This window comes from Equus quagga, chromosome 7, assembly GCF_021613505.1.
Source record: "Equus quagga isolate Etosha38 chromosome 7, UCLA_HA_Equagga_1.0, whole genome shotgun sequence".
NCBI lineage: Eukaryota > Metazoa > Chordata > Mammalia > Perissodactyla > Equidae > Equus > Equus quagga.
The window spans coordinates 4,343,380-4,368,922 of NC_060273.1; the positions used below are offsets into that span (position 1 = coordinate 4,343,380).

The 25,543-nt window shown below is 56.0% G+C and overlaps 1 protein-coding gene across 2 annotated transcripts in view; it reads left to right on the forward strand.

Moving 5' to 3' along the window:
• Window positions 1-24,634, forward strand: part of SEC14L5 (SEC14 like lipid binding 5) — a 39,655-nt gene extending 15,021 nt beyond the window's left edge. The window contains exons 3-16 of one of the 2 annotated variants that reach the window (XM_046667473.1): window positions 244-393; window positions 850-981; window positions 3,175-3,303; window positions 3,905-4,097; window positions 7,081-7,193; window positions 9,167-9,356; window positions 11,363-11,451; window positions 11,547-11,617; window positions 12,970-13,141; window positions 15,965-16,099; window positions 17,010-17,144; window positions 17,546-17,773; window positions 18,762-18,940; window positions 24,264-24,634. In XM_046667473.1, coding sequence (XP_046523429.1) covers window positions 244-393; window positions 850-981; window positions 3,175-3,303; window positions 3,905-4,097; window positions 7,081-7,193; window positions 9,167-9,356; window positions 11,363-11,451; window positions 11,547-11,617; window positions 12,970-13,141; window positions 15,965-16,099; window positions 17,010-17,144; window positions 17,546-17,773; window positions 18,762-18,940; window positions 24,264-24,486 — 2,139 coding nt within the window. In that variant the 3' untranslated portion in view covers window positions 24,487-24,634. Of the gene's footprint in view, window positions 1-243; window positions 394-849; window positions 982-3,174; window positions 3,304-3,904; window positions 4,098-7,080; window positions 7,194-9,166; window positions 9,357-11,362; window positions 11,452-11,546; window positions 11,618-12,969; window positions 13,142-15,964; window positions 16,100-17,009; window positions 17,145-17,545; window positions 17,774-18,761; window positions 18,941-20,860; window positions 20,973-24,263 lie in introns of those variants that run through there. The other variant, XM_046667474.1, reaches the window with a different exon arrangement.
• The last annotated feature ends 909 nt before the right edge of the window (window positions 24,635-25,543 follow it).

Below are 25,543 nucleotides of genomic sequence, written 5' to 3' on the forward strand. Positions count from 1 at the left end.
ACTCGAATTTGTGATTTTCCCAGTCCTCGCTCACGCACTTCTGCATGTCCGCCTGCTTACAGCAGGTGTAGAAGTGATGGGCGTCTGGTCACCGTGCTGTCCGCGCCCGAATGCCTGTCGGCGCGCTCCACGCGGCCCACGAGGAGACAACAGCCCGGCTAGGGCGGGGCGGGCCGGGGGTCGTGCTGGGCTGAGTTGTGGGGCTGGGGGCCTCGGCCAGGCTCACTGGCGCTCTGCCCCCAGGCCTACGAGAGGCGCTTCCCCACCTGCCCGGAGATCCCGGTGCTGCTGGGCAGCCAGGTGCTGCGCGAGGCCCGCAGCGCCGACGGCGCGGTGCACGTGGTGGAGCGGAGCTGCAGGCTGCGCGTGGAGGCCCCGCGGCTGCTGCGCAAGGTGGGCGCCTGGGGGGGGGGGGGGGGACCCGGAGGCCAGGGGGCGGGCCTAGGAGGTGGAGCGAGAGTGTGTGTGTGTGTCGGTGCCAGGAGGGGGGCTCATGGGTGGAGGGCGGCGTGGTCTGGGTTGGTGGCCCCACCTGGGTCGGGGAAGCTGGGCTGGAACTGGGTGGTGTCGGGGTACTAGGACCAAGCAGGGGTCCTGGGCTCGGATGGAATCGGTGCTCCGGGCTGGGGTTGGTGGGCTGGCGGTGGGGCGGGAGTCGGGGGTCCTGCGGGCCAGGGGTGGGAGTGGGGCAGGCTCCGGGGATCCAGGCCTGGCTGGTAGGCAGGCGCTGGGGGGGGGGAGGGCACTGGGGATGCCCAGGGTCTCGGGGTGGCCGGGCCGTCCCTAGGGATGTGCGTCACCCCGGCTCCCCTCTACGTCCTGCACGCCCCGCTGCCCCTGCCTTTGCAGATCGCCGGCGTGGAGCACGTAGTCTTCGTGCAGAGAAACGTGTTGAACTGGAGGGAAAGGACGCTCCTCATCGATGCGCATAACGAGACCTTCGCCAGCCGCGTGGTGGTCCGCGAGAACTGCAGCTACGCGGTGAGACCCCGCCCCCCGGGGGGCTGGACCGTCCCTCCCGCCCAGGGCCTTGTGGGTAAGATGTAGGAGGACCCCTTACACCTGCGGTTCAGACACACACCTGATACTTAGTTTTCTTTTAGTTTAAGCCGTCTCAAATACTGCTTGGGACGTTCATACTAAGATGTTCTTTGTTTCTCTGAGTTCAGATGTGACTGGGCGTCTTGCATTTTATTGGCTAAACCTGGCAACTCTGCCTCTCCCTCCCTTCTCTCTCCTTCCTTCCTTCTTTCCTTCGTGAAGCTCTGCCTCAGTTTCTTCATCTGCAAAATGGGGTTGATGATCATTCCTACCACCCAGGGTATGGCGAGGATTAAGTGAAGTATCCACACCTCTTAGTGCCTGGCCCGTGCTGCGTCCTGTGTGTGTTACCTTTGAATATGAGTAATGATAATTATGGTTCTCCAGTACATACTGACTGAGCACCTACCATGTGCCGGGGACCCCGCTGAGTGCCGGGCACCCAGGGGTGGAGCAGTCTTCCTGACTGTTGCACTCACAGAGCTTCCATTCGAGTGGGAGATGCAGATGAAAAAACCACAAATCAGTGTATACTTACAACTTTGTCACAGGTGCTAAGAAGGGATCCAGGAGATGGAGTTGCCTGAAATCAAAGGAGGACACTGTCTTAGGTAACAGTGTCTTAGGGCGTCTCTGACACTGAAGCTGAGACCTGAAGGCTGAGAGAGCTGGGAACAGAGTTCTGAGGGAGGGAACAGCATGTGTGAAGACCCTGAGGTGGATGAACCGGGTCTGAGAATGGGGGCCACAAGGTCCTGCTGACCCTGGGGGCTGGAGCGAGGAGTCTGGAGGCATTGGCTGAGAGGGAACCCAGCTCTGCCACTTTCTTGCTGAGTGACGTTGGGCAAGTTGCTTCACCTCTCTGGGACACCGTTCCATATCTGTGAAACGGGGATGTCAGCAGCACCTGCCTCATCGGGTGCTGGCCCGAGTACATGGGGTCATGTCGGTAAAGCCCCTTGGCCTGTGCTAGGTCCTCATCATGATAACTCCAGTATAGCAACCACGGCCCATTAGAGATGTTTCTCATGTGTCTTCGCCCAGCCCCACCACGGGGGGACCTTGCCTTGCTCATCTATCTGGTCCCCAGCACTTAGCATGGTGCCTCGTATACAGCAGGCATTCAGTAAATGCCCATCACTTTTTCTTTCCACACCTCCACCCCTTGGGGCCTCCTGGGAACCAGGCCCAGGATGTTTACCTTGCATGTAGTTTTTTGTAAATCCCTTTTAGCGTAGTGTCTCTCAGATCGAGTTCCGCCAGCAGCTGCATCAGCATCACCACAGCTGCTGGTGAAATGCAGATTCCCGGGCCCCAGCCTGGACCTGTTCCGCCCAGGCACCTGCATAGTTAATGGACTCCCTGGAATGCTTCTGCTCATGGAAGTTTGAGCGGCACTAAGCTTGGGTCTGCCTAGTGGCTCTGTCAGCAAAGTTTGTCTTTCCTTCCATATGTATAAGTATTTATTTACAATAAATATATATTACTATATATAAATACCTAATATATAGTAAATATTTAAAAAAAATCTATCTAGAATGTATAGTATTTATGTATAATTGTATATTCTATTAATGTTACATGTTATATTAAATATATGCATATTATTTATATACATCATTATATGCATACAGTATCTTTTTTTTTTTTTTTGAGGAAGATTAGCTCTGAGCTAACATCTGCTGCCAATCCTCCTCTTTTTGCTGAGGAAGACTGGCCCTGAGCTAACATCCGTGCCCATCTTCCTCTACTTTATATGTGGGACGCCTACCACAGCATGGCTTGCCAAGTGGTGGCATGTCCCCACGGGATCCGAACTGGCGAACCCTGGGCTGCCAAAGTGGAACGTGTGACCTTAACTGCTGCGCCACTGGGCCAGCCCCTACATATAATCTCTAAGGGACAGGAGCGCAGGGGTCAACCCCATTTCTCCTTGGAAGGCGCTCTGCTCTCTAACACATTAGCCTTTGTTCCCTCGCAGGGCCCCTTGGTACCACTGCCTCCTCGGGTGTGGCTGGGTGTGATGTGCTGTCCACTGCAGGCTCTGGCCGGGCCCAGGTCACAAGAGAGCCCCGGGGGAGGGCAGGACGTCCCCCACCCTGAGCCCATCTCGTTGCCCCCGCTGGCTCTCAGGTCCACCCCGAGAACGAAGACTGGACATGCTTTGAGCAGTCGGCCTCGCTCGACATCCACTCCTTCTTTGGGTTTGAGAGCGCCTTGGAGAAGATCGCCATGAAGCAGTACACGGCCAACGTCAAGAGGGTGAGGGGCCGGCTCTGTCAGTCACGGAGGGGAAGGCGCACAAGCCTCAGAGCCCACCGGGCCCGGTTCAAGCCCCCTGACACCCCGTGTGATGTCGGCCTCAGTCTCTCCCTGTAGACTGAGGGCTCTAACGATGAGCATGTCACGAGAGATAATGGATGGAGAGCACCTGCCTGTCATGGGGGCCCCGTAATCCTTCTCTTGATGCTCCCGGGCTTGTGTGGTGATCTCTCTGGGCAGAGGAGGGACGTCGTGTGGTGCTTCTTTCTGTTTAAAGATCTCAGACCCATCCCTGAGTAGAGGCCTGTTCATGTAGTGAAGCAGGCAACATTAATTTTGATCACATCTTTTATCCCACGTGCTGTCAGTATAGAGCTTCTCCATGAGCTGTGTTATGTTCTTCGTTTCGTACTAAGTCTTGGAAGTCGCTGTCTGTTTGACACTCGCACACGTCTCCATTCAGACCGGCCACATGTCAGCTGCTCGGCAGCCACGAGTCAGGGCTGGGACTGGAGCCGGGGCGGGGGGACACCCAGGCTGGCGCGGTTACCCCGCTGTCCTGCCCCGGCGCTGATGTGACGCAGGTCTCCCCGGCTTCCAGGGGAAGGAGGTGATCGAGCATTACCTGCACGAGCTCGTCTCCCAGGGCATCTCTCACATCCCCCGGTGGACACCTGCCCCCGTCCGAGAGGAGGACGCTCGCGCCCAGGCTGGGCCCAGGGATCCTGGCTCCCTGGAGGTCGGTGGGCCCAGCAACCCCCCCACCCCCGCTCCGGAGACGGTCGGTCTGGACGGTAGGTCGCTGCGGCGGAGGCTGGCCCGGTCTGCGCCCTCGGGGTCCCCACAGTCCTAGGAAGGCTGCATCAGGTCCTCTGGCTCCGTGGGGGGAGAGTTGCTGCAGGTCCCTTGGGGATGGGCCTGGTCCTGGGAGGACTCGGCTTCCTCCCTCTCTCCACTCGGCCCGAGAGCCGGAACTGGTTTATTTTTAGCTCAGGAATTGACCTGCTCTGGTGCCTCGGGGCTGCCCTTTCCTCTGGTTTTATTACTATTTTTAATGATATGAGTAATGCATGATCATGGCAGGAAAAAAAAATCAAACTGCTGGGAAGATGTGAAGTGGGAACTCAGACTCTTTCTTCTCCCTAGAGGCAGCAGTGGTCTTGTGTTTATATTTCCTGAAAGTGTCTGGGCACGTATACGTACATAACACATATGTGCACACTTATGTACATATGTGTGTACATATGTGTATAACTTACATTGAACGACTGAGAGCATGTCGTACATCCTGATATTTTGCTTTTATTCAGTTATTAATATTGCTTGAACAGCTTTCTGTGTCGGTGTGTGTGTCTGACTACTTGGCAGTATTTCGTGGTGTGGTTGCTCTGTAACTTTTTATTTTTTATTTTGCTGAGGAAGATTCGCCCTAAGCTAACATCTGTGCCAATATTCCTCTGTTTTGTTTGTGGGTCTTTGCCACAGCATGGCCACTGACGAGTGGTGTAGTTTCGTGCCCAGGAACTGAACCTGGGCTGCCAAAGTGGAGCATGCTGAACTTACCCACCAGGCCACGGGTCTGGCCCCTCCATAACTTTTTTATTAATAAACTTTTATTGATTATCCATCATTTTTAATTAGTTTATTTAGCTAGTCCCCTATTAAGGAACGTTTAGGTTGTTTCATTTTTTTTTAAATACAAAGAATGTGTTACATCTTTGTACTTACGTTTTTTAAAAATATTTGTATGAGTATATATGTAGCATACAGTTTTAAAAGTGGAATTGCTGGGTCAATGGTTATATGCCACTAAAATTGTGGTAGATTTACCCATTAGGCCTGCAAAGAGGTTGTCCTAATCAATGTTCCCCCAAAAGGGTGTGGCTGTGTCTGTTCCTGACTTCACCCTGGCTCCCCACGACATTCTTATTAAACATTTCAAACTTTGGAAAGGCAAAGAGTGACCATTGGGAGATGAGCGATCACGTCTTTCCTTAGGAGCGAGGTCAAGTACTATTTTTTCATATTTAGTGACTCTTTTCCTTTGTGAATCCCTGTTCTTATTCTTTGTCCATTTTTCTGTTTACCCATCTATTTCTTATTGGTTTGTGAGAGCTCTTTACATATTAAGGCAATTAGCCCTTTGGCATATTTCAGACTTATACTGACATGGAAAACGTTCATGATATGATATTAGAGAAAAAAAACCCTAGGATACAAAACTGCACGTACCCCATGAATTCGGTTTTAACCATGTGTACTTGCACTCACAATGATTCAGTATTCCCTTTGGGGTCACTGAAGTGTAAGGGTTTGCCCAACTTGGAGATATGCCATGTAACCAAAAATACATCGGGGACAGGGTTTAGGGAGAACAAAATTCATTCGTTCAACAAATATTTATTCTGCACCCACTGTGTGCACTAGCTGGCTACTGTTTTATGTGCACTTTAAAATAGTAAAAAAATTAAAACTTCTTCTGCCTCTTCCTGTGCACACACTCAGCGGGTCATGCCCTGTGCCTCATTTTGCACCAGGCCTTTCCTTCCTTCTCCGTCTGGGCTGTCCACCAGCAGGGCTGGTACTCAGGATGGCTGGCAGGAGGCACAGTCATGCCCCTTCCGCTCTGTTCTGAATCACTGAGCCTTTGTGCTCGGAAGGAGAAAGGGGCCTTCAGAACCGCCCGGAGGCCGGAAGGATACTGGTCTCTCCTGCCTCCCTCGTGGTCTCTCCCTCCTCCCCTCCTCGCCCCTCCCTGTCTTCAGCATCTCCCCTTCTGACCACTCAGAGCTGTTGCAGCGTCTGGACAGTCCTCCCACAGCATTCCTCCAGCCTCTGTTTACCCAGACGCCTCCTGGCACAGTTCCCGTGACCACCAGCCCTGGGCTTTTTTTTTGAGGGAACCACTGGGTCCTGCTGCTGGATGTGCAGACATTCCATCCGCTTTCTTATTGTGCCATCTGCACACAAGGGATGGGCTATGCCCATGGGGGCTGTTTTTTGTGGAACGTCTCCACCCACTGCCCAGAGGCCCCACCTTGCCAGCACCGGCGCCCTGCGACAGCTAAGAGTGAGCAGCAGGACCCCAGGTTGGAGCCTAGTCTCTAAATGGCGGCGCATGCTGACCCCAGACAGCCACATTGTGTGAGAGGGCATTGAAGGGTGGGAGCGATCCGTGCAGCTCCCGGGCTATATTTTGGGTCCGGGCTCTATCTCCGAAAAGCCTCACACCTCACGAGGGGGCTGGGGAGGCGGGAGGGCAAGAGGAGCTGGTATTTACTGGCCACCTCCTCTGTGCTGGGCACACAGCATGCATTTACTTGCTTGAGTTACTTAACCTGTCCCAGCCTCAGTTCTGTCTTCTCTAAAGTGGGAACAGTAGAGACGTCCGCCTCACAGGGGTGTTGGTAGGACTCACAGAGACCACGCCTGTCAGTGGACATGAGCTCATATTGCTAATAATCTTCAGAGGGGGGACAGCTCCAGAGGGCACAAATTATCTTGATTTCCGAGGGTGAGCGGGGGACAGATCACCTGCCACAGTGAATCCAGGCTTGCCCCAGCACGAGATTTCAGAACCACCTTAGAAACAGGTTGGAAAGAAAGACCAGAGGACGTGGCGCCCACGCGGATGCTGTTTTGGTGAAAGGGCCACTGTGTCACTTGGAAGTCCGTCTCAGATCCGAGGCAGCCAGGAAGGCAAGGGTTCCAGAAAGGTGGACCACGTGGTGAAGAGAGGCGGCATCTCTTGTCCTGCACGCCCTTCCTCTCCTCCAGGGGACAAGCTGGACGTGGACTACATCGAGAGGCGCCTGGGCCACCTCACGCCCGTGCAGGAGAGCTGCCTGATCCAGCTTCGCCAGTGGCTGCAGGAGAACCACAAAGGCAAGGTGGGTGCCGGGCTGGGGCTAGGGGAGCAGATACACGTTGAGTGATGGCTGCCAGCCTCCGGCGCTGGGGGAGGGGGCTGAGGAGATAGGTTTGTGTAATTAGCAACCCTGGTTACCTCCCTTTGATTCTTCTCTATCTCGTGTAGACACGACACCTGCTGTGCGTCCGGCTGCCTGCAGGGTGCTCGTCCTCGCACTGCTGACATTTGAGGCCGTCCTGTCCTGACATTTATCATGGGGGCCGTCCTGTGCTCTGTAGGGTCGAACCACCTCCCCAGCCTCCACCCACTAGATGCCAGGAGCTCTTCTCCTGCAATCGTGACAACCAAAAATGGCTCCAGACATCGCAACTGTCCCCTGGGGGGTCACGGTCACCCCCAGTTGAGAACCACCCGTGTACACCCACGTTCACAAAACCATGTATCCTGTTCTTTTCTAAGAGATTTAAAGACTCGCGGGGGTTGATTTTAGGCAGCATGTGGATTTTGCCTTTAGACTCTAAGCCCCACAACAGGAACGGCCACCGTGCACGGAGGGTCCCAAGCACGGACCTGACCGTCGGCTCTGTTGAATACGAGCGTGCAGCTTAGTCGTGAGTTGCTTGCTCTTCCTCCCCAGGCGCCCTCCCTGCATTGGGGGCAGACGAGGTGGGCAGTGATGTGACCTGCCTGCTCCTGGGTCCTCGTCAGTAAGATGGGGTGACGTTAGCATACACCTGCTAGCGCCCATTCCAAGGGATGATGGATGAGAAGTGCTTAGAGCGAGCCTGGCTCAGAAGAGCACTCAGCAAAGGGGAGCGTTTCTGGGGGCTGGCTCTCCCTTGACTGTTGATTTTTGCCTGATGGAAGGAAGGGGAGCTGGCGCGGTCCAAGCCTGTAATCGCAGCGTGTTCACTAGACTCTTGGGGTTACAGGTGGTAGGAATGCAGCTTGAATCAACAAAGCAAAAAAATGGGGGGGGGGAGATTTATTGGCTCCTACAACAACCTGTTAAGAGGGTGTGTTGGTTTCCTAGAGCTGTTGAAACAAAATGCTGCAAACCATGTGGCTTAAAACAACAGAACCTTATTCTCACACTGGAGGCCGGAATCTGCAGTGAGGGTGTCCGCAGGGCTGGGTCCTCCCAGACGGAGGCTCTGAGGGAGGGTCCATCCCATGCCTCTCTCCTCGCTTCTGGCGGCTCCTGGCAGTCCTTGGCTTGTGGACGCATCACTCCAGTCTCCGCCTCCGCCTTCACACGGCCTCCTTCCCTCTGTCTGTTCTGTGTCTGTGTCCACATTTCCTCTTCTAATAAGGACGCCAGACGTTGGAGTCGGGCCCACCCGGATCCGGTATGACCTCATCTTAACTAATTACGTCTGCAAAGACCCTGCTTGCAAATGAGGTCGCATTGTGAGGTTCTGGGTGGGCATGAATTTTGAGGGGACACCATCCAGCCCAGCACAGGAGGCCGTGCAGCCTGTCTCAGGGACGTCCTGAATGAGGACTTAAATGCTGTTGGGAGCCCTTAGCTCTCGTGTCTGTTATTTCGGCTTCGTTCCCGCAGACACTGTCTTGTTGAGCTTGGAACTGGGGCTGCCACCCCTCGGCCCCCGCAGAGAAAGGGGCTCCTGTCTCTTTCTTCTGATTTAAAACTGTCTCAATGCTCCAGTGGGCCCGGCGTGGTTGTGTCCACCCCCGAGGCCTTGGGAGTGGAGTTCTGTGATTGGCTGCGCCGACTGAAACCACGATTGCAGTGGGGGACTCTGGTGCGGGGGAGACGGTTCCCTAAAAGAAAAGAGATGCTGTTGCCAGCGTGAGGACAGAGGAAGGTTGGCGGCCAAAACTCACAGATACTACAGTCCCCCCTTTGACTGTGTTGTGGGTGAGCGTGTGGTCCTTTTCGTAGCCATTTTGCAGATAAGACAGGAGACTCATTCTCCACGATTTTACCTGCCGCGTTAGGGAATACCACGCGCTTTCTCCTTCTCTCAGATCCCCAAAGACCAGCACATCCTTCGGTTCCTGCGGGCTCGTGACTTCCACCTGGACAAGGCCCGGGAGATGCTGTGTCAGTCCTTGAGCTGGCGGAAGCAGCACCAGGTGGATCTTCTTTGCCAGACCTGGCGGCCCCCCGCTGTCCTGGAGGAGTTCTATGCGGGCGGCTGGCACTACCAGGACGTAGGTGCGTTGCTTTACCTGTGTCGTGTACAGTGCCCCCTTCGGTCATGGCCGAATGCTGCTTTTCATGCTAGCATCCTATTTTCCTTTTGATCCTTCTGGGCATCTGGAGATGCTTTTGAGGTGACAACCCAGCCATGAAGAAGGCAGAGCTGGAATAGACTTGTGCGTCTGAGGCGAGACATTTCTCCGTGGGGCTGGGTTAGCCTACCAATACTTTTGTTTTCTTTTTTTTTGGTGAGGAAGAGTCACTCTGAGCTAACATCCGTTGCCAATCTTCCTCTTTTTTTTTTTTTTTTGGTTGAGGAAGATTAGCCCTGAGCCAGCCTTCCTCCACTTTGTACGTGCGATGCCTCCAAAGCATGGCTGAGGAGTGGAGTAGGTCTGCGCCCGGGGTTCCGAACAGGCAAACCCAGATCTCTGAAGTGGAGCACACGCAACTTTAACCACCACACCACCGGGCCGGCCCCGAACCCACCATGACTGTTGATCTTTGGGATCCTACACATAACGGCTGCATGAATACTGCATTTGTGTCCTGGGGCTGCCATCGCAAATGACCACAAACGGGCTGGCTTAAAGCAATGGGAATTTATTCTCTCACTGTTCTGGGGCTAGAAGTCCAAAATCAAGGTGTCAGCAGGGCCGTGCTCCCTCTGAAGGCTGCAGGGGAGAGCGCTTCCTGCCTTTTCCAGCCTCTGGTGGCCCCAGGGGTTCCTTGGCTTGTGGCCGCATCACCCCGATCCCTCCCGCGTATCTCTCTGTCTCCCTAAAAACACCCCAGGTCATTGGATGTGGGGCCCACACTGATGCAGTGCGGTTTCATCTTGAGTTACATCTGCAAAGACCCTTTTTCCAAGTAAGGTCACATTCAGAGGTTCTGGGTGGACATGAAATTTTGGGGACACTCTTCAACCCACTACAAATACCTTCTCTGGATTTTTTATTAAACTGCCATTGAAGCCAGTGCCCATTATGCTTTTCAATGTCCTTTATATAAAAATTCATCTATACTGATTAAGGCCAGTGCCTGACTCTCCCGAAGGACTGGTTGGCACACTTTCTGTTAGTATACCCTCGATCCTCATTTTCGTGGATGCATATTTGTGAATTTGCCTAGTCACCAACATTTATTTTTAACCCCAAAATCAATACTCAGGGCACCTTCGGGGTCACTCATGGATGTGGGCAGAGTGGTGGAAACTCTGAGTCACCCGACCTGCGTGCCCCCATCTGACTGAACAAGACATCCCCCGTCTCTCATCCTGTAAACCAGTGTCCTTGTTGCCGTCTCTTTAGCGCCACATTTTTTGGGGTGATTTTGCTCTTAAAAATGGCCCCCCAGCAAAGTCCAGAAGCACTCTCTAGCATTCCTAAGCTCGAGAAGGCCATGATGTGACTCACGGAGAAAATATGTGAGTTAGAAAAGCCCCATTGAGGGGCTGGCCCAGTGGTGCAGCGGTTAAGTTCACACGTTCCACTTCGGCGGCCTGGAGTTCGCTGGTTCAGATCCCGGGTGTGGACATGGTACGGCTTGGTAAGCCATGCTGTGGCAGGCATCCCACATATAAAGTAGAGGGAGATGGGTACGGATGTTAGCTCAGGGCCAGTCTTCCTCAGCAAAAAGAGGATTCTCAGCAAATGTTAGCTCAGGGCTAATCTTCCTCAAAAAAAAAAAAAAAAAAAAACCAGAAAAGAAAAACCCCATTCAGGTGTGAGTTGTGCTGCTGGCCATGAGTTCAATGTTAAGGAATTGACAATATATATGAAATAAAGTGTCTTTGAATAGAAACACACACAAAATCAGGTTATGTATTGATGGGGTGACAAACACGTTAGGACCAGAGGCACGCAGACCCTAACCCCGTATTTCCCCTAGAAGCCGTGGTTCCGTATTCGAGGTGACTTTACAGAACGTCACTACCTTGAATAACAAGAATCAGCTCTCTTAGGGTATCGTTCTTTCTGTTTCCTTCTTGGTCCTCTCTTTGCCTGGCCCCACCCACCAAGACGGCCGCCCCCTGTACATCCTGCGTCTGGGCCACATGGACACCAAAGGCTTGATGAAGGCCGTGGGGGAGGAGGCGCTGCTGTGGCACGTGAGTGGCCACGTCCCCACCTCCGGGAGGTCCTGTGGCTGCCCGCGGCCGGAGCCGCCACGTGCAGGTGTTCCAGCACATTCTCTGCCTTCCAGGTTCTCTCCGTCAACGAGGAAGGACAGAAGAGGTGTGAAGGGAACACGAAACAGTTTGGCCGTCCCATCAGGCAAGAACCCAGCCGGGAACACATTCCCCCGAAATAGCAAACACAGCCGAGGTCCGCTGAGCGTGGACGCCGTGCCAGGCACTTCCCAGCAGTGTCCTCACTTAATTCTTACAATGCTCCCGTGAGGCAGGGACTGATAGCGTCTTGGTTCTTTATGGGGGGGAAATAGGCTCAGAGTATCAATGCTCGTCTGGGGTCACTAAGTGGGCAGGCGGTCGAGCTGGGACTTGACTCTGTTCCTGTCCGGCTTCTGCTCGAGGACTTTATCCGCCGGGCTGTAACTCAGCCTCCTGGACTCAGGACCAGGTGTCCCAGCTCAGGTTCCACCTTGACTCCGTCTCCCGGGCGGGTGGACTTGCAGGTGTCACGGCACCTCCAGTAACCCACCGTCCCTCTCTGACTTGCCCCGACTTCTCTTCCTGAACTGAGTTTCCCGCTTAACCTTTCTGAGCTGCAGCGTCCTCGTCTGTAAAGCAGGACTAACATCTCTCGTCCTCGGGGGTCTTTCTGCATGATCAAAGACACAACTGTGAAGAGGTGATGCAAATGCACACGTAGCACTAGGCGGGTGGCAGGTCTTCTTCGAAGCAGCTTGATTCCCATCGTCCTTATTTCAGCCCTGGGAGGGAGGGGCGGGCAGGACCTGTTGCTGAAGCGTTTTATCCTGAAATATCCTCATCTTGGTGAAAATGAACGTTTTTTGCTGTTTGGAGCTCTCCTAAGGGCATGTATGTTGGGGTAGCAGTGGCGAATTGAGCAGTCAGGGTCCTGGCCGGAAGTGGAATTCACCCTAGATAGCTCAGATGACAGGGTGTCACAAAGGAATGCCTTGCAGAGGTGCGGGTGGGGTGAAGAGAACAGAGCCAGGACGTAGAGGCTCCCAGGGACTATCCGCTGCAGGAAAATGGTTATTTTCCAAATGAGTTAGTACTGATGAAACAGAGGCACAGAGAGGTTAAGTAACTTGGCCAAGGTCACACAGTGAGCAGCAGAGCTGGGATCTGAACCCGGGCCGTCTGGCTCTGGAGTGTGTACTCATGGTACTTGTGTTCTCTCTATTTATCTGTCAGCATCTTTTCAACATTGCTGGTAATAGCTGGCTTTTCTTGAGCACTTGCTATGTGCTGTCCTTGCAGAGAGCTTTACGTATATCATCTCCCTGCCACGTGGCCTCCCGTGGGGACAGGATCCACGAGAGTGTCCAGGGGACCCTGCCCCTTCTGCTCCCGGCCCTGCCTTTCTGAGTCTTTCTGTCCATCCCTGTCTGTTGGCCCCGGGGTCCCTGAGGAGGGTGTCGGAGGCCCCGGGAGGTGGCAGAACGAGGTGGAGCAAGGGGCCCGTCTCTGCCGCAGCTCCTGGACCTGCCTGGTGGACCTGGAGGGTCTCAACATGCGGCACCTGTGGCGGCCGTGGGTGAAGGCCCTGCTGCGGATGATCGAGGTGGTCGAGGCCAACTACCCCGAGACCCTGGGCCGGCTGCTCATCGTGCGCGCCCCCCGTGTCTTCCCTGTGCTCTGGACGCTGGTAAGAGCGGGAACCTGCACCAGGCCCCCCCCCCCCGTGCCCCACAGAGGCCGAGATGGGGCTTCCCTCTGTGAGCTGCCCACTTGTCCCGTCTCATTTCTTCTAAATAATAGCTTTAAGATATGACTCATTTCCCATAAAGTTCACCCTTTTAAAGTGTAGTTTTTAGTATATTCACAGAGTTGTGCAACTGTCACCACCATCCAATTCCAGAACATTTGGATCACCCCAAAAAGGAAAGCCCGTACCCCTCAGCAGTCACTCTGCATTCCTCCCCCGGCCCCTGGCAGCCGTTACTCTACTTCCCGTCTCTATGGATTTGCCTGTTCTAGATATTTCCTGTAAATGCAATCACAGGACTTGAAGCTTTTGGTGTCTGATTTCTCTCACTGAGCACAGTGATTTTGGGTTCATCCATGTTGCAGTGGGAATCCGTCCTTCATTCCTTTTTACGGCTGAATAATATTCCATCATTTCACGTATCCATCGCCCAGCTTTTTGGACACGAGAGTCATACTCAGGATTGTGCGGTGACCCTGGGGCTCCGGTGAGCTGGTTCCGAGCTGCGTTGGGACCGGTCTATAGGAATTTAAAAACTTTTTGCTCCATGACCCACAGTAAGAAATAAGCTTTATGTTGCAACCCGGCATGTGTGTGGGTACAGACACACACACACACACACACACAAATAGTCTAGGCCACTGACGTGTGGTCCCCAGGCCAGTGCTGCGGGTCAGGCCTCTCTCAGCCCTGCAGACTCAGCAGCAGCATCTGACCGAGCACCCCCAGGGATTCAGGGCCCAGGAAACTGAGCAGTCACGCTGTCAGCAGCGGATCAATCAGGATGGAGATTCCAGAGTTGAGAGTTAAGTGGATGCAGTGTTTTAGTAAGCACCTACTATGTTCCGGGTACCTTTCCAGGCCCTGGGCATTCGGGGTGAACAGGCCAGCCACCGTCTCCCCCACTGTCATCGGGGGGAGAGAGAGCAGACAGCCCCCCACCAGTAAAAGTGTCACAGTTCCCTGTGACGAGGGCGTGAGGACCTTCAGGGTCCTTGGAGAGACTAAGCCAGGCAGAGGGTGACTCGGGGGTGATTTAGGTTGGGGAAGGTCCCCTTGAGGAGGTGACAGGTGGCTGAGACCTCAGGAAGGAGCGGGAGTCGAGCAGGGAAATGCAGGAGGAGGACAACCCGCACAGCACGGCCAGGGCCTGGAGGTGCCTGACGCCCTGGAGGAACTGGGAAACCAGTGCAGGGGGCTGGAGCGAGGAGGAGCCAGAGGCCGCGGCCCCGGGGGAGGCTGGGAAGATGCTCAGGGTCCGGCGCTGATGGGACCTTGTCCCGGGGCAGTAGGGAGCCACGGGCAGGTTGTCAGCAGAAGAGGATGTGAGCTGACTTCCGAGGTGGAAAGTTCTCTGGCTTCTGTGGCTACATCAAGGGGCTTGGGAGCAGGAGCTTGGGGGATGGGGTGGGGACAAGCAGGACCTGCTACTGCAGCTTTTTACCCCAAAATAGGCTGATCTTTGTGAAAATTAAGTTCCTTCGCTGTATAGAGCTCTCCTAAGATGGTGTGCATTGGGTGGGGGTGGGAGCCGATCATCTGGGGTCCTGGCCGGACGCGGGATTCACCCAAATGGCTCAGACGGGGTGTGACATGAAGGGACTCCTTGCAGAGGTGTGAGCAGATGGAGAGGCTGTCAGGGACTAGCTGTTAGTAAGCGCAGACCACCCCAGGGCAGGAGGGACCAGAGGAGTATGGCCTTGCTGGTGTAGCCCCCTGAGAGCTGGAATGGGGGTGGGTGGCGGGGCTGCCCGTGGGAGCTGTGCCTTCTGGGCAGCACTGAGGTGGGCAGGGAGTGGCGAGAAGTACCCTGGCCACTCTCTGTTGCCACCTCCCGTCTCCTGCTGCTGCCTTCCCATTGGCCACACCAGGTGGACACCAGCAGCATGGAGCAGGGGACCACTGTGGGCCCAGGGTGGGGGCTGAAGGATTCCCAGTTCCTGACCCATGTTTGGCCTGTGGCATTCCCCGCTGGATTGGCTTGTGCCCTGCCATGCTAAAGGCCTCAGTCCTTCCTTCCTTCCCCAACTACGTATTCAGTCAGACAGCACGCCAGCATCAGGGATGCCATGAAAAACAGATCAACAAGCAGCTTAGAGCTTGGCATTAAAATAACTTTCCATCTGTAACAAACAAAACATGGACTAGGGGCTGGCCCAGTGGTGTAGTGGTTAAGTTCATGCATTCTGCATTGGTAGCCCAGGGTTTGTGGGTTTGGATCTAGGGTGTGGACGTACACGCCACTCATCAAGCCATGCTGTGGCAGCGTCCCATATATAAAATAAAGGAAGATTGGCACAGATGTTAACTCAGCGACAATCTTCTCTATCAAAAAAAAAAAAGAGATCTTTCTGTACAATGGAATATAACTCAGCCATGAAAAGGAATGAAGCACTGACCCCTGCTACAACACTGATGAACCTTGAAAACATTGTAAGTGAAAGAAGCCAGACACGAAAGACCACGTGTCATAGTATCCCATTTCTATGAAATATCCAGAATAGGCAAATCTATAGGGACAGAAAGCAGATTGGTGGTTTCCGGCGGCTGCGGGAGAGGGGGAGGCGAATGACAGCTAATGGGTACCGGGTTTCCTTTTGGGGTGATGGAAATGTCTCGGAATTACGTGGAGGGGATGGTTTCACAACATGGTGAACGAACTAAAAGCCACTGATCGTCCACTTTGAAACGGTTCGTTCTACGTTATGCGAATTAGACCTCAATAGAAAGAGCTTCCGTCTCGCCTCCTCTCCCCCACTTCAGATCAGCCCCTTCATCAACGAGAACACCAGGCAGAAGTTCCTCATCTACAGTGGCAGCAACTACCAGGGCCCGGGCGGCCTGGTGGACTACCTGGAGGAGGAAGTCATCCCCGACTTCCTGGGCGGGGAGTGCCTGGTGAGGCCCAGCCAGGCGCCTGGGCTCTGGAATGGGGACTGCCTGTGGATGCCGGGGCGGGGCTGGGGGCGCCCTTGGTGGGTGACCCGGGCGGGGTTGGGAGGTCCACCCGTGCATGGTTGGGGTGGGGATGCCGGGCGGAAGGAGGCTGGAGCGGGCAGGCCGTCGTGTGCGGTGCGAGCTCGTACCTGGGGGGTCCTGTGGCTCTTTGGGGGCAGCGCTTGTTTTAGAAGCTGCCCCAAGGAGAGACGACTTCTCTCTGCAGGAGGGACCTTACCTTGGTTCTTTCAAGCTTAGTGAGCAAGAGGGAAGTTTCTGGAAGCCCAGGGACCAGGCCAGTCAAATGCTTACCCCTCCGTGGTCCCCATCCAAGACGTTGCCGGCAGCAGTAAGCGTTCACCTGCTGGCTTTGCTTGCTCTGCTGCAGGAGGCGGGGTCTGGAACGTCCCTGTGTCCTGCACCCGGGAGCCGGTACCCAAAGGACGTTTCCTAGGAATTTTGCCAGGCTTGCCCATTCTCTCCAGTTGTTGTGATACATAAACATGTCTTATGCATGGTTTGTATTTAGTAAATGGGCCTGCAGGGGAGTCCGGGGTCTCAGTCCGGGGCGTCTGAGAGTGACTTATTGAAGGACAGTGACAGTGACCTCACTCTGTTGATATTAGTATTTTTGCAAATGAAACGAGGGGGCAAAATTCATCGTTTGACTCAGCCACTTTCTGCTGTGTGATCTCTGGCAAGTGGCCTGACCTCTCTGAACCTCCATCTTCCTCCTCTGTGAAATGGGAGGAATAATAGTTCCTACTGCATTGGTGGTTGTGGGGGTTAAATGGAGTCACAGAGCACCCTTCTGTGGGTCAGCAGGGCCTGGCTGGGCCCTGACCTGCCGCCTTTGTCTTTTGTTTCCCAGTGTAATGTCCCTGAAGGAGGACTGGTCCCCAAGTCCCTCTATCTGACGGATGAGGTGCAGGAGCACGCGGACCAGCTGAGGCAGTGGAGAGACACCTACCAGTCGGCCAGCGTGCTCCGCGGGGCGCCCCATGAGGTGCTGGGGTCCTGGGAGGGCCAGCTGGGCTGGGTGCTGTCTTAGGTCAGTGTCCCCCGAAGCAGAGCCTGAAGCAAGGGTTCTCGTGGCAATGATTTGTGGAAGGCGAGCTCTCGGGGCCCTGCAGGATGGGCTGGCTCTCATACCCCCACATCAGCAGGTCGTTGGCTGTGGGTCACCCCCCACGGCAGGGTGGAACCTCCCAGGCATGGCACAGAGCGGGGGTCCCTTTGCCCAGAGCAGTTCTTGGACCTGGGCTTGAGCAGCCATCCTCCCTGCAGTGGGGAACAGAGACCCCGGGGGGCACCCACAGCACCTACTGCCGCCTACGTCCCCATCTCAGCTCCCCGTCCGGCTGGGACTCCAGACTGGACTCTCAGACCTCGCCTGTCCCCTCGCAGGTCGAGGTGGAGATTCTGGAGGGGGAGTCGGTCATCACCTGGGACTTCGACATCCTACGAGGGGACGTGGTGTTCAGCCTGTACTACACCAAGCGAGCAGCCAGGCCGGGCCCCCGGGAGCCCGGAGCCAGGGCCGGCGGGCAGCTGACGGACAAAGGCTGGGTCCTGGGCTCAGAGTACAGCCGCGTGGAGGCTCCCCTTGTCTGCCGGGAAGGGGAGAGCATCCAGGTTTGCGTTCTTGGGTTCACTTATTCATTCATCACGCAGGGCTGAGCATCTCCCGTGTGCCAGGGTTCTGGGGGCACAGCAGTGGACAGACTGGATCTGGTCCTCGGCCTCAGGGACCGTACGGGACAGTGGGGGAGAAAGATCCTGGCAGATCCAGGAGCCTGGGGAACCCCAGGACCCCAGCCTCAGAATGCCCTGGGACTCTTGTAAAGATGCAGGTTGCCAGCCGGGCTCGCTCAGGCGCTCTGGGCAGGGGGCCTGGAGTCCGCGTCCCTCGCCCTCCCCAGCTGCTCTCTGGTGCGCACTCAAGTGTCAGAAGGCACGCAACAGAGAAGCTGTGGGGCTGGGAACAGGACTCGGCCGTGTCACTGGAACATGAGCCGCCCCTGGCGACCCCACGTTCTCCACGAGGCAGTGTTTGCAGGTCAAACATCACCGACCCCAAACACACGCTGACACTCACACACACACTAACACTCACACGTGCACTGGCGAGCACTGCAGGTCTCACGGACGGTTCCGTGGGAGTGAGCAGAGGGCCGTCTTGCACATGGCACACCGGCACCTCCCCCCCGGGACCCCCCTGAACATCCCAGCCCTTCCCTGCGGTTGCTCTTCCTGTAACAGCTAACGCCCCCTTTCTCGCTGCCCCTCGGCCCTCGACACACTCCCGCCGCCCGCCAGCTCCCCGCCCAGATGCCTCTCCACCTGCCTCCGTCTGCAGAGTCTGCTCAGCAGAACGAAACTCAACAAAATCCAGGCGTTTAACCAGATCACGCCTCTGTTGTCCCGCAAACCCCAACCCCAGGCCTCCACTGCCCCAGACCCAGAGCGGGGCCCTCAGCGGGCCAGGGCTGTGGGGTAGCAGTGGAGGGGGACAAGGATGACTCCGGGAGGCCCCTAGAGGGAGGAGTTGCTGGTGGAGTGGTTTAGCAGGCACTCGCTCCCCAGGAGGACTGGGGCCTCAGGCCTGGCTGCTGTGTCTCAGGGCTCCCACGTGACCCGGTGGCCCGGAGTCTACTTGCTCCAGTGGCAAATGCACGGCCCCCCCGGCCACGTGGCCTGCAGCCTCCCGGGCATGGAGGACGTCTTGACGGCTCTGCATAGCCCCGGCGCCAGGTGCAAACTACTCTACTACTACGAGGTGCTGGCTTCCGAAGACTTCAGGTACAAGAGGCCGGGAGAGGACCTGGCACCAGGGACCCCCGGACTCCCCTCCAGGCCAGGCCCGGGCCCTGAGGTCCCTCCTAGAATTCCATAAAACAGAGTTTGGACTCTTCTAGAACATTCTAGAATAGTGCCTCACAGACAACTCTCCCCAAGTGTTGCTTTCAGAGAGACAGGGCAGTGTAGTGGTTAAGACCTCTGGCACTTCCTGGTTGCTGTGTGACCTTGGGCAAGTCACTTCCCCTCTCTGAGCCTCAGGCTCCCCATCTGTTAACTGGGGACCACTGGAGCCCCTACGTCGTGGGGTCGTCAGGAGGATGAGATGGTTGGGGGAAGCCTGCCCTTCCGCTGGGCACCCTGTAAGCGCTTGACGGCAGAAATGAAGCAGAGGGTGAGGGGCTGGACAGGCAAATTCTTCCAGGCCTCACGTTTTATCTTTTAGAAACGAATGTGATTTCGCATCCTGCTTCATGACGTACTGTGTTGGTTTCCTTCTAAAAATAGCACTTTAAGTTGAGGTTCCAGGTGGGTGTTGCATCTGGACCCACGTCAGGAATCCTGGGGGCCCATGCAGGCCAGCACTAGAAATATGGGGCCAGCATCTTTACTCCAAAGAGAGACCCGCAGAGTGTTGGGGGGCTGGCATCCCCTCTTTGGAAAGCAGCCTGTTTTTGGGGGAGAGAGACTGAGGCAGAAGGACCCAGAGCTGTGGACGTGGGCATCGGGGGGCGGCTGCCTCTGGGAGGAATGGTGGAGGCTGGCGATGGGCCGGACGCTCTTGCCGCTCTGTCTGCCCGGGTCAGTGTGGGGAATCCTGCCGCCCTGCCCTGCAACAGCCTCACGAGAGGACCAGTTCGAGGGCTGTGGCCTGGCCGCCCTCAGTGGGCAGGTGCTGGGCTGGGCCCTGGGGGGGAACTGGACGGACACGGTCTGCCATCATGGAGCCACAGAATCGCAGCTGTGTCATCAGGAGCAGTGATGGAGGCCGTGGGGGTATGTCCAGCCTGGGGTCCCTGCCTGAGGTCACACAGCCAGGAGGTGCTGGCGATATTCACACAGGGCGCTGTCAGAGCCCAGAACGCGGGGCCCGGCACAGGGCGGTGGGGGTGTGGAGATGGTGTCTGGGAGGTGACGTGGGAGTTGAGAGCCAGGTGGTGTGCGCCCAGGTCACCTGGGGGTCTCTTAGAAAGGCAGACTGTCTCCAGCCCTGGGGCCGCCGAGCGTCTGCCCCTGTAACGGGCTCCCGGCGCTGCTGGGGTTCCAGCCACACTCTGAGTGGCCAGGCCCTAAAGCTACACGGTCCAACCCAGGACACTGGCCACGTGAGGCCATTTCAACCTGCAATTACAATTAAATAAAAGTGAAGATTCAGTTCCTCAGTGCACCAGCCACGTTTCCCGCACTCGGTAGCTCTGCGTGGCCCATGGCTGCTGCGTCCTTCGATGTGGACCTAGAACGTGTCTGTCCTCGCAGAGGGGTCCCCGGAACGGTGCAGCTCTGAAGTTTGCAGTGGGGGCTGAGTAGACAGAGCAGGCAGGAAAGAGGCTTCTGGCGGCAGGTGCAGACATGCAAAGGTCCCACGCAGGGGAGGCGGGTGCCGGAGGAGCTGACAGGGGCTGGGGGACGAGGCTGGAGATGGGGCGCCCTCTGCGCTGGGCTCGGCCCCCAGGTCAGGGAGGCCCCTGAATGGTTTGTGGCAGGCTGGGCTCTGTGCTTGGGGTTTGGGGGTGCAGGAAATGGCTTCACTTCTCATCGTGGCTTCGCTTGCCTTTGCCCCTGCGCCCTGGGGCAGTTCCCCTCCCTGTGGACGGAGCCCTGGGGCCTCGTGTGCAGCATCAGCAGATTTTCTGCCGCTCCGTGTGGGCCCCGGGGCTGTGTCGGACCAGAAGGTGATGCGTTTGTGGCGCCCTTCTTCCCCAGGGGCTCCATGTCCAGCCTGGCGTCCTGCACCAGCCGCTTCTCCCAGCTCAGCGCCGCCACTTCCTCCTCCTCGTCGGGCCAGTCCCACAGTGGCTCCCTGGTCTCCAGATAGCCGGGACCAAGCCCTGTGGGCAGCCCGCTTGCCTCCTGCACCTGCAGATACCCAGAACCAGAGGCCGGCTTGCTGCGGGGACTGGGACCACATGGCTGCAGCCTGGTCCGGACGCTGCCAAAGTCGGGGTGTCTGGAGCCGACGGCAATGATCCAGCTTGTGGACTCTTGAGGTTGCAAGGACAGGGCCATCTGCTTTAGGGGTGGACCGACCACCTTCTGGTCTTCCAGATCAGGGGGCTCAGGGATGTCACTAGCTCAGCACCTCCTCCACCTCTGGCTCTGCTGTCCCTGGGGTGGCCTCCTTCTCAGGTGCCTTCACCACATAGGGGACCCCATCACCATTAGGCTGCCTCCCACCCTTCCCCAAGCTTGGCTAGAAGGAAACGTCTCTCCCCCAAAGTTCCATCCAACATTCCAGAATTGAGTCTATCAGCCTGCTTGGGTCCCGCTCCATCCCTGAACCAGTCAAGGTTGCTAGGGGAACTGGAGAACAGTGATTAGCCAATCGTGGTTGCCAGGCGAACGGAGAACACTGATTGGCCAACAGGGCCCTGTGTTCAGTCTGGACCAGTCACTGTGCAGGGATGGGGATGCAGTAATTGGCCAGCCTGGATCACGTGCTTGTTCCTGGAGCCAATCTCCTGGTCTGAAAAGCACAAGGGAGGTGCCTCTAGGAATACTGGGGTCCCCCCAGAAGAAGGGGGAAAGGAGGCTGGGCAGGCAGAACTGATCCATGCTCAGCATGGCATCTGATCCCATAGGGATGCCCTGTGTCCCAGCATGTGCACAGTGAGTAGTTACATCACCTATAGGCTCCGCTTTCTGTGGGGAGCAGCCCATCTTGGACTTGAAATCCATTTTCCCAGCGCTTGGCTGCAAAGGCCCAGGATTTCTGCTAAGTTCCAGGCAGCAATATGGTAGTTGTGACTGTCTTTATACTCTGTGGAGGTCGCTTTCTCTCCTGGGAGCTGTTTAATTATGCCTTCTTGTGGTTGTAAGTCACAGAGACCCACACAAAAGGCTAACCTTTCATGGGCACATATAACTGGCCAGTTCAGGAGGGCTTACTTCAGGTAAGGCTGGATCCAGGATCTCACCATGGCATCAGGACTCCCCTGTGGGGTGGGGGCTGTGACTCTGTTGTGTCTGCTGTGGGGCAAATTGACCCCTGGAACGAGCTACAATATTGACAGACTTTCCCCAGGTTCCTGCATCAGAGAATCTTGGGTCTCCTTGGGGTCTGAGGACATTTTTCCTTTTCTTTTCTGGGCCTCCAAAAAGGCAACAGGCTAGAGGTCACCCCCTGGTAGCCCACAGTCTGATCTGGCCTGCCTTTAGTGTTTTTGCTTTTTGCCTATACAGGGATTTAAAAATTGGGGCATTTCACACAGAAATCAGGATTTCTGGTTTCCCTTAGGCATTTGGGAGTGTTGGCACAACGGGCCTCTATTGCTGCATAAAGGCAACACAGCTGTGGCGCTGGATGGGGCCACCGCAGTCCCCACTCCTCTTTGTGGACCCACACATAGCCTGCCCCCTTCACTCACACTATCTGCCTGGGCGGGTGGGACCTCACTGAAATGGCAGCCTGGGGGCAAGCTGGGGCTCGGAGGCTCAGTGTCACTCTTATCTTGGTGCCTTGTTTGTACTGAGGGTCATCTCTGGCCGGCACCCACAGTTGCTGGGCCCTGCCCAAGGGGTGGGGCAGGTGGCCTCCGTGCAGGCTCGGCGTGCTGGGGCGAGGACAGCAAGGACTTCCTTCCGCACAACCTCATCCCCACCCTGGAGCAGAGGGAAGGGCCATCCTCTCTGCAGGGAGCCAGCCTCGTCCGCCTTCTGCTGGTTTTCTGCTTACTTCTCAGGTATAGGAGCAAAATCCAGAACTCCGCGTCCCGTGTCAAGGTGTCTGTGCACCATGGGAGGGAGAGAGAGAGGTGGGGGAGACTGGAGATGTTCTCAAAACTGATTGCTCCCCTGTCACCAGGCATTTATCGCTGAGAGCAGTTTGCGATATTTTCAACTATCTTTCGATGAATTTCTAGCTTGCCTCTAAAAACTAGGTGTCATCCTAGAAGCACTTTGGGGTAAGCTGCCCCGGCGCCCCCCGCACATTTATTGTCTAGGACTAGCACCCAGAGAAGGATGGAGATGCCTTTCCTTTTCACGGGGTGATAAGTGCCTTTTCACAACTGGATTCCAGAGAACAGTGTCTGCTGTCAGCAGTCCAGCCTTAACAGCGGGGACGAGGAGCCTCAGCCCTCTCTGCTCTCCCCTGTGAGCCCTCTCTCCCTCTCCCTCTGTAGAAACCCAGCTCAAACTGGCTTGAACAGCAAAAGGAATTCCCTGGCTCCTGTAACTGGGTTGGCTGAGGGTGGGTCTTACTCCAGGTATGGCTGGATCCAGGAGCCCAGTGTCCCCAGGCTCACATGCTCATCCTTTCAGCCTCGCCCAGGCCTCTTGGCTCTGCATCTCCTCTCACACTGGTCTCATCCTCTCCCCCACATGGTGGGAAAGGTGACTGGCCTACCGCCTGGCCTACACCCACAGGGCTCACAATCTCTAAGGCTGAGAGAGACACTCTTTCTGTCTCAGATCCCACAGAAGGCTCTGAGTGGCCTGGGAAAATTCCTGTGCTTGCTCCTGTGGATGCCCAAGGGGCTGGGGGCCTTGAGATCGACATTCCCTCCAGAAGCGACAGTGGGATGGTGGGGCGCAGTCGCCCAAGGACAAGAGAAGCTGGGCCACAAAAGCAGTAGATGGCCACAGTGGTGTCTGTACAGCTCTCCTCCCATGCTGGAGGTCTCTGGGGCCCACGATGGAGCATCATCAATCAACAGGCCGTCCTTACCTTCGGGGGGCTTGGAATTACAAATCCAAGGAGAGGCTGCTGAGCCCTTGGCTTCTGAATTTCCCCGGACCCCAGGGTTCCCTGGCTTGGCTTCTTTCTCCATCTTGTTCATTAACCTGCTGTGGCCAGGACAGAAACAGCCACTAGCAGAAGGACCCTGCCTAGGCGCTGGGTTTAGGAGACTGGGTCTTAAAATTCAGCCAGGGTGGGCTCCAAACCCCAGCCGTCTTTTTGCTAGCTGTGTGACCTCCAGCAGGTGACTTAACCTCTGTGCCTCAGTTTCCCCGTCTGTAAAATGGGGATAGCAGTGCCTACCTCATTCGCGGGCTGTAGGGGGAAGAAGTGAGAGGGGCTATAGAGGCCGCAGCTCGGCGTCTCGCACACAGAGCACTCGATCAAAGTCAGCGGTTATTCTGGTTATTTATGGCTTCTCACCCAAAGACTGCAGGCTCCCCAAGGATGCCCGTTGCTGTTTCTCCAGAAGGTTCACCCCGTGCACGCAGAGCGGAGTGGGCGTCGGGATAATTCCCTGGGACCTTCCCTTTCGGAAACTGCTTGTGTTTTGGGGGCAAATCCGCTCCCCTGGAAGAGTGTCCTTCCCAGGGGCGTCTGCTCAACTGGCTGGAGCGCGTTCTGCCCGTGGGCGGACAGAAGCGGGGTTTGAGACTCTGTCACCCCCCTGCAGCCTTTGGGATCTCTCCCCCGTCAAATGAATGGTTCAGTGACAGTGTGATTCCTCCCCTCACGGTCTGTTTCAGCCAGGAAAACACGCCGTCTCTTGTCGACCTGATCGTTTGCTCCGCCCAGAGGCATTAAAGGTGTTCGATTTGGCTGTACCTCTGTCTACTTCCTAAAACCCTGGGGGTTTCTGGGGCTGGCTCAAGAATCGCTCAGCTGTTGTTTCTAAGACTCAGGAGCCGTCTGGGGGGGGGAGGGGCACTGTCACCCTCAAGGGGTTGCACGTTGGTTCCTGGGGGAGAGAGGGCGCCCAAAATACATCACATTCCCTATACATAAAGCATGTAACACTGTGTTGGTTTCCTAGGGCCATAATAATAATGACCACAAACTTGGTGGATTAAAACAACAGAAATTGGGGCCCGGCCTGGTGGCTGAGTGGTTAAGTTCATCACTTTGCCTTGGCGGCCCAGGTTCCTGGTTCAGATCCCACACGTGGACCTTATGCACCACTTATCAAGCTGTGCTGTGGAGGTGTCCCACATACAAAAAAATAGAGGAAGATGGGCACAGATGTTAGCTCAGGGCTAATCTTCCTCAGCAAAAAACCACAAAAAAACCCACAAAACAATAGAAATCAATTCTCTCGCAGTTCTGGAGGCCAGAAGTCTGAGCTCAAGCTGCCCGCAGGGCCGGGTTCCCTCCTAAGGCTCCTGGGGAGGACCCTTCCTGCCTCTTGGTGCTTCTGGAGGCTCCAGGCGTTCCTTGGCTTGAGGCCGCCTCACTCCCGTCTCTGCCTCTGTCTTCACACGGCCTTCCTCCCTGTGTGTCTCCTCTTCTTACAAGGACAGTGGCCGTTGGACTTAGGGCCCACCCTCAATCCAGGATGATTTCGTCCAGAGGTCCTTCACCAGGAACATCTGCAAAGCCCCTACTTCCAAACAAGGTCACATTCAGAGGTTCTGCCTGGACGTGAATTTTGGGGACACGCTATTCAACCCATTGCCTGTGGCTGCAGTGCATGAACAGGTGTCTGTGTGGCT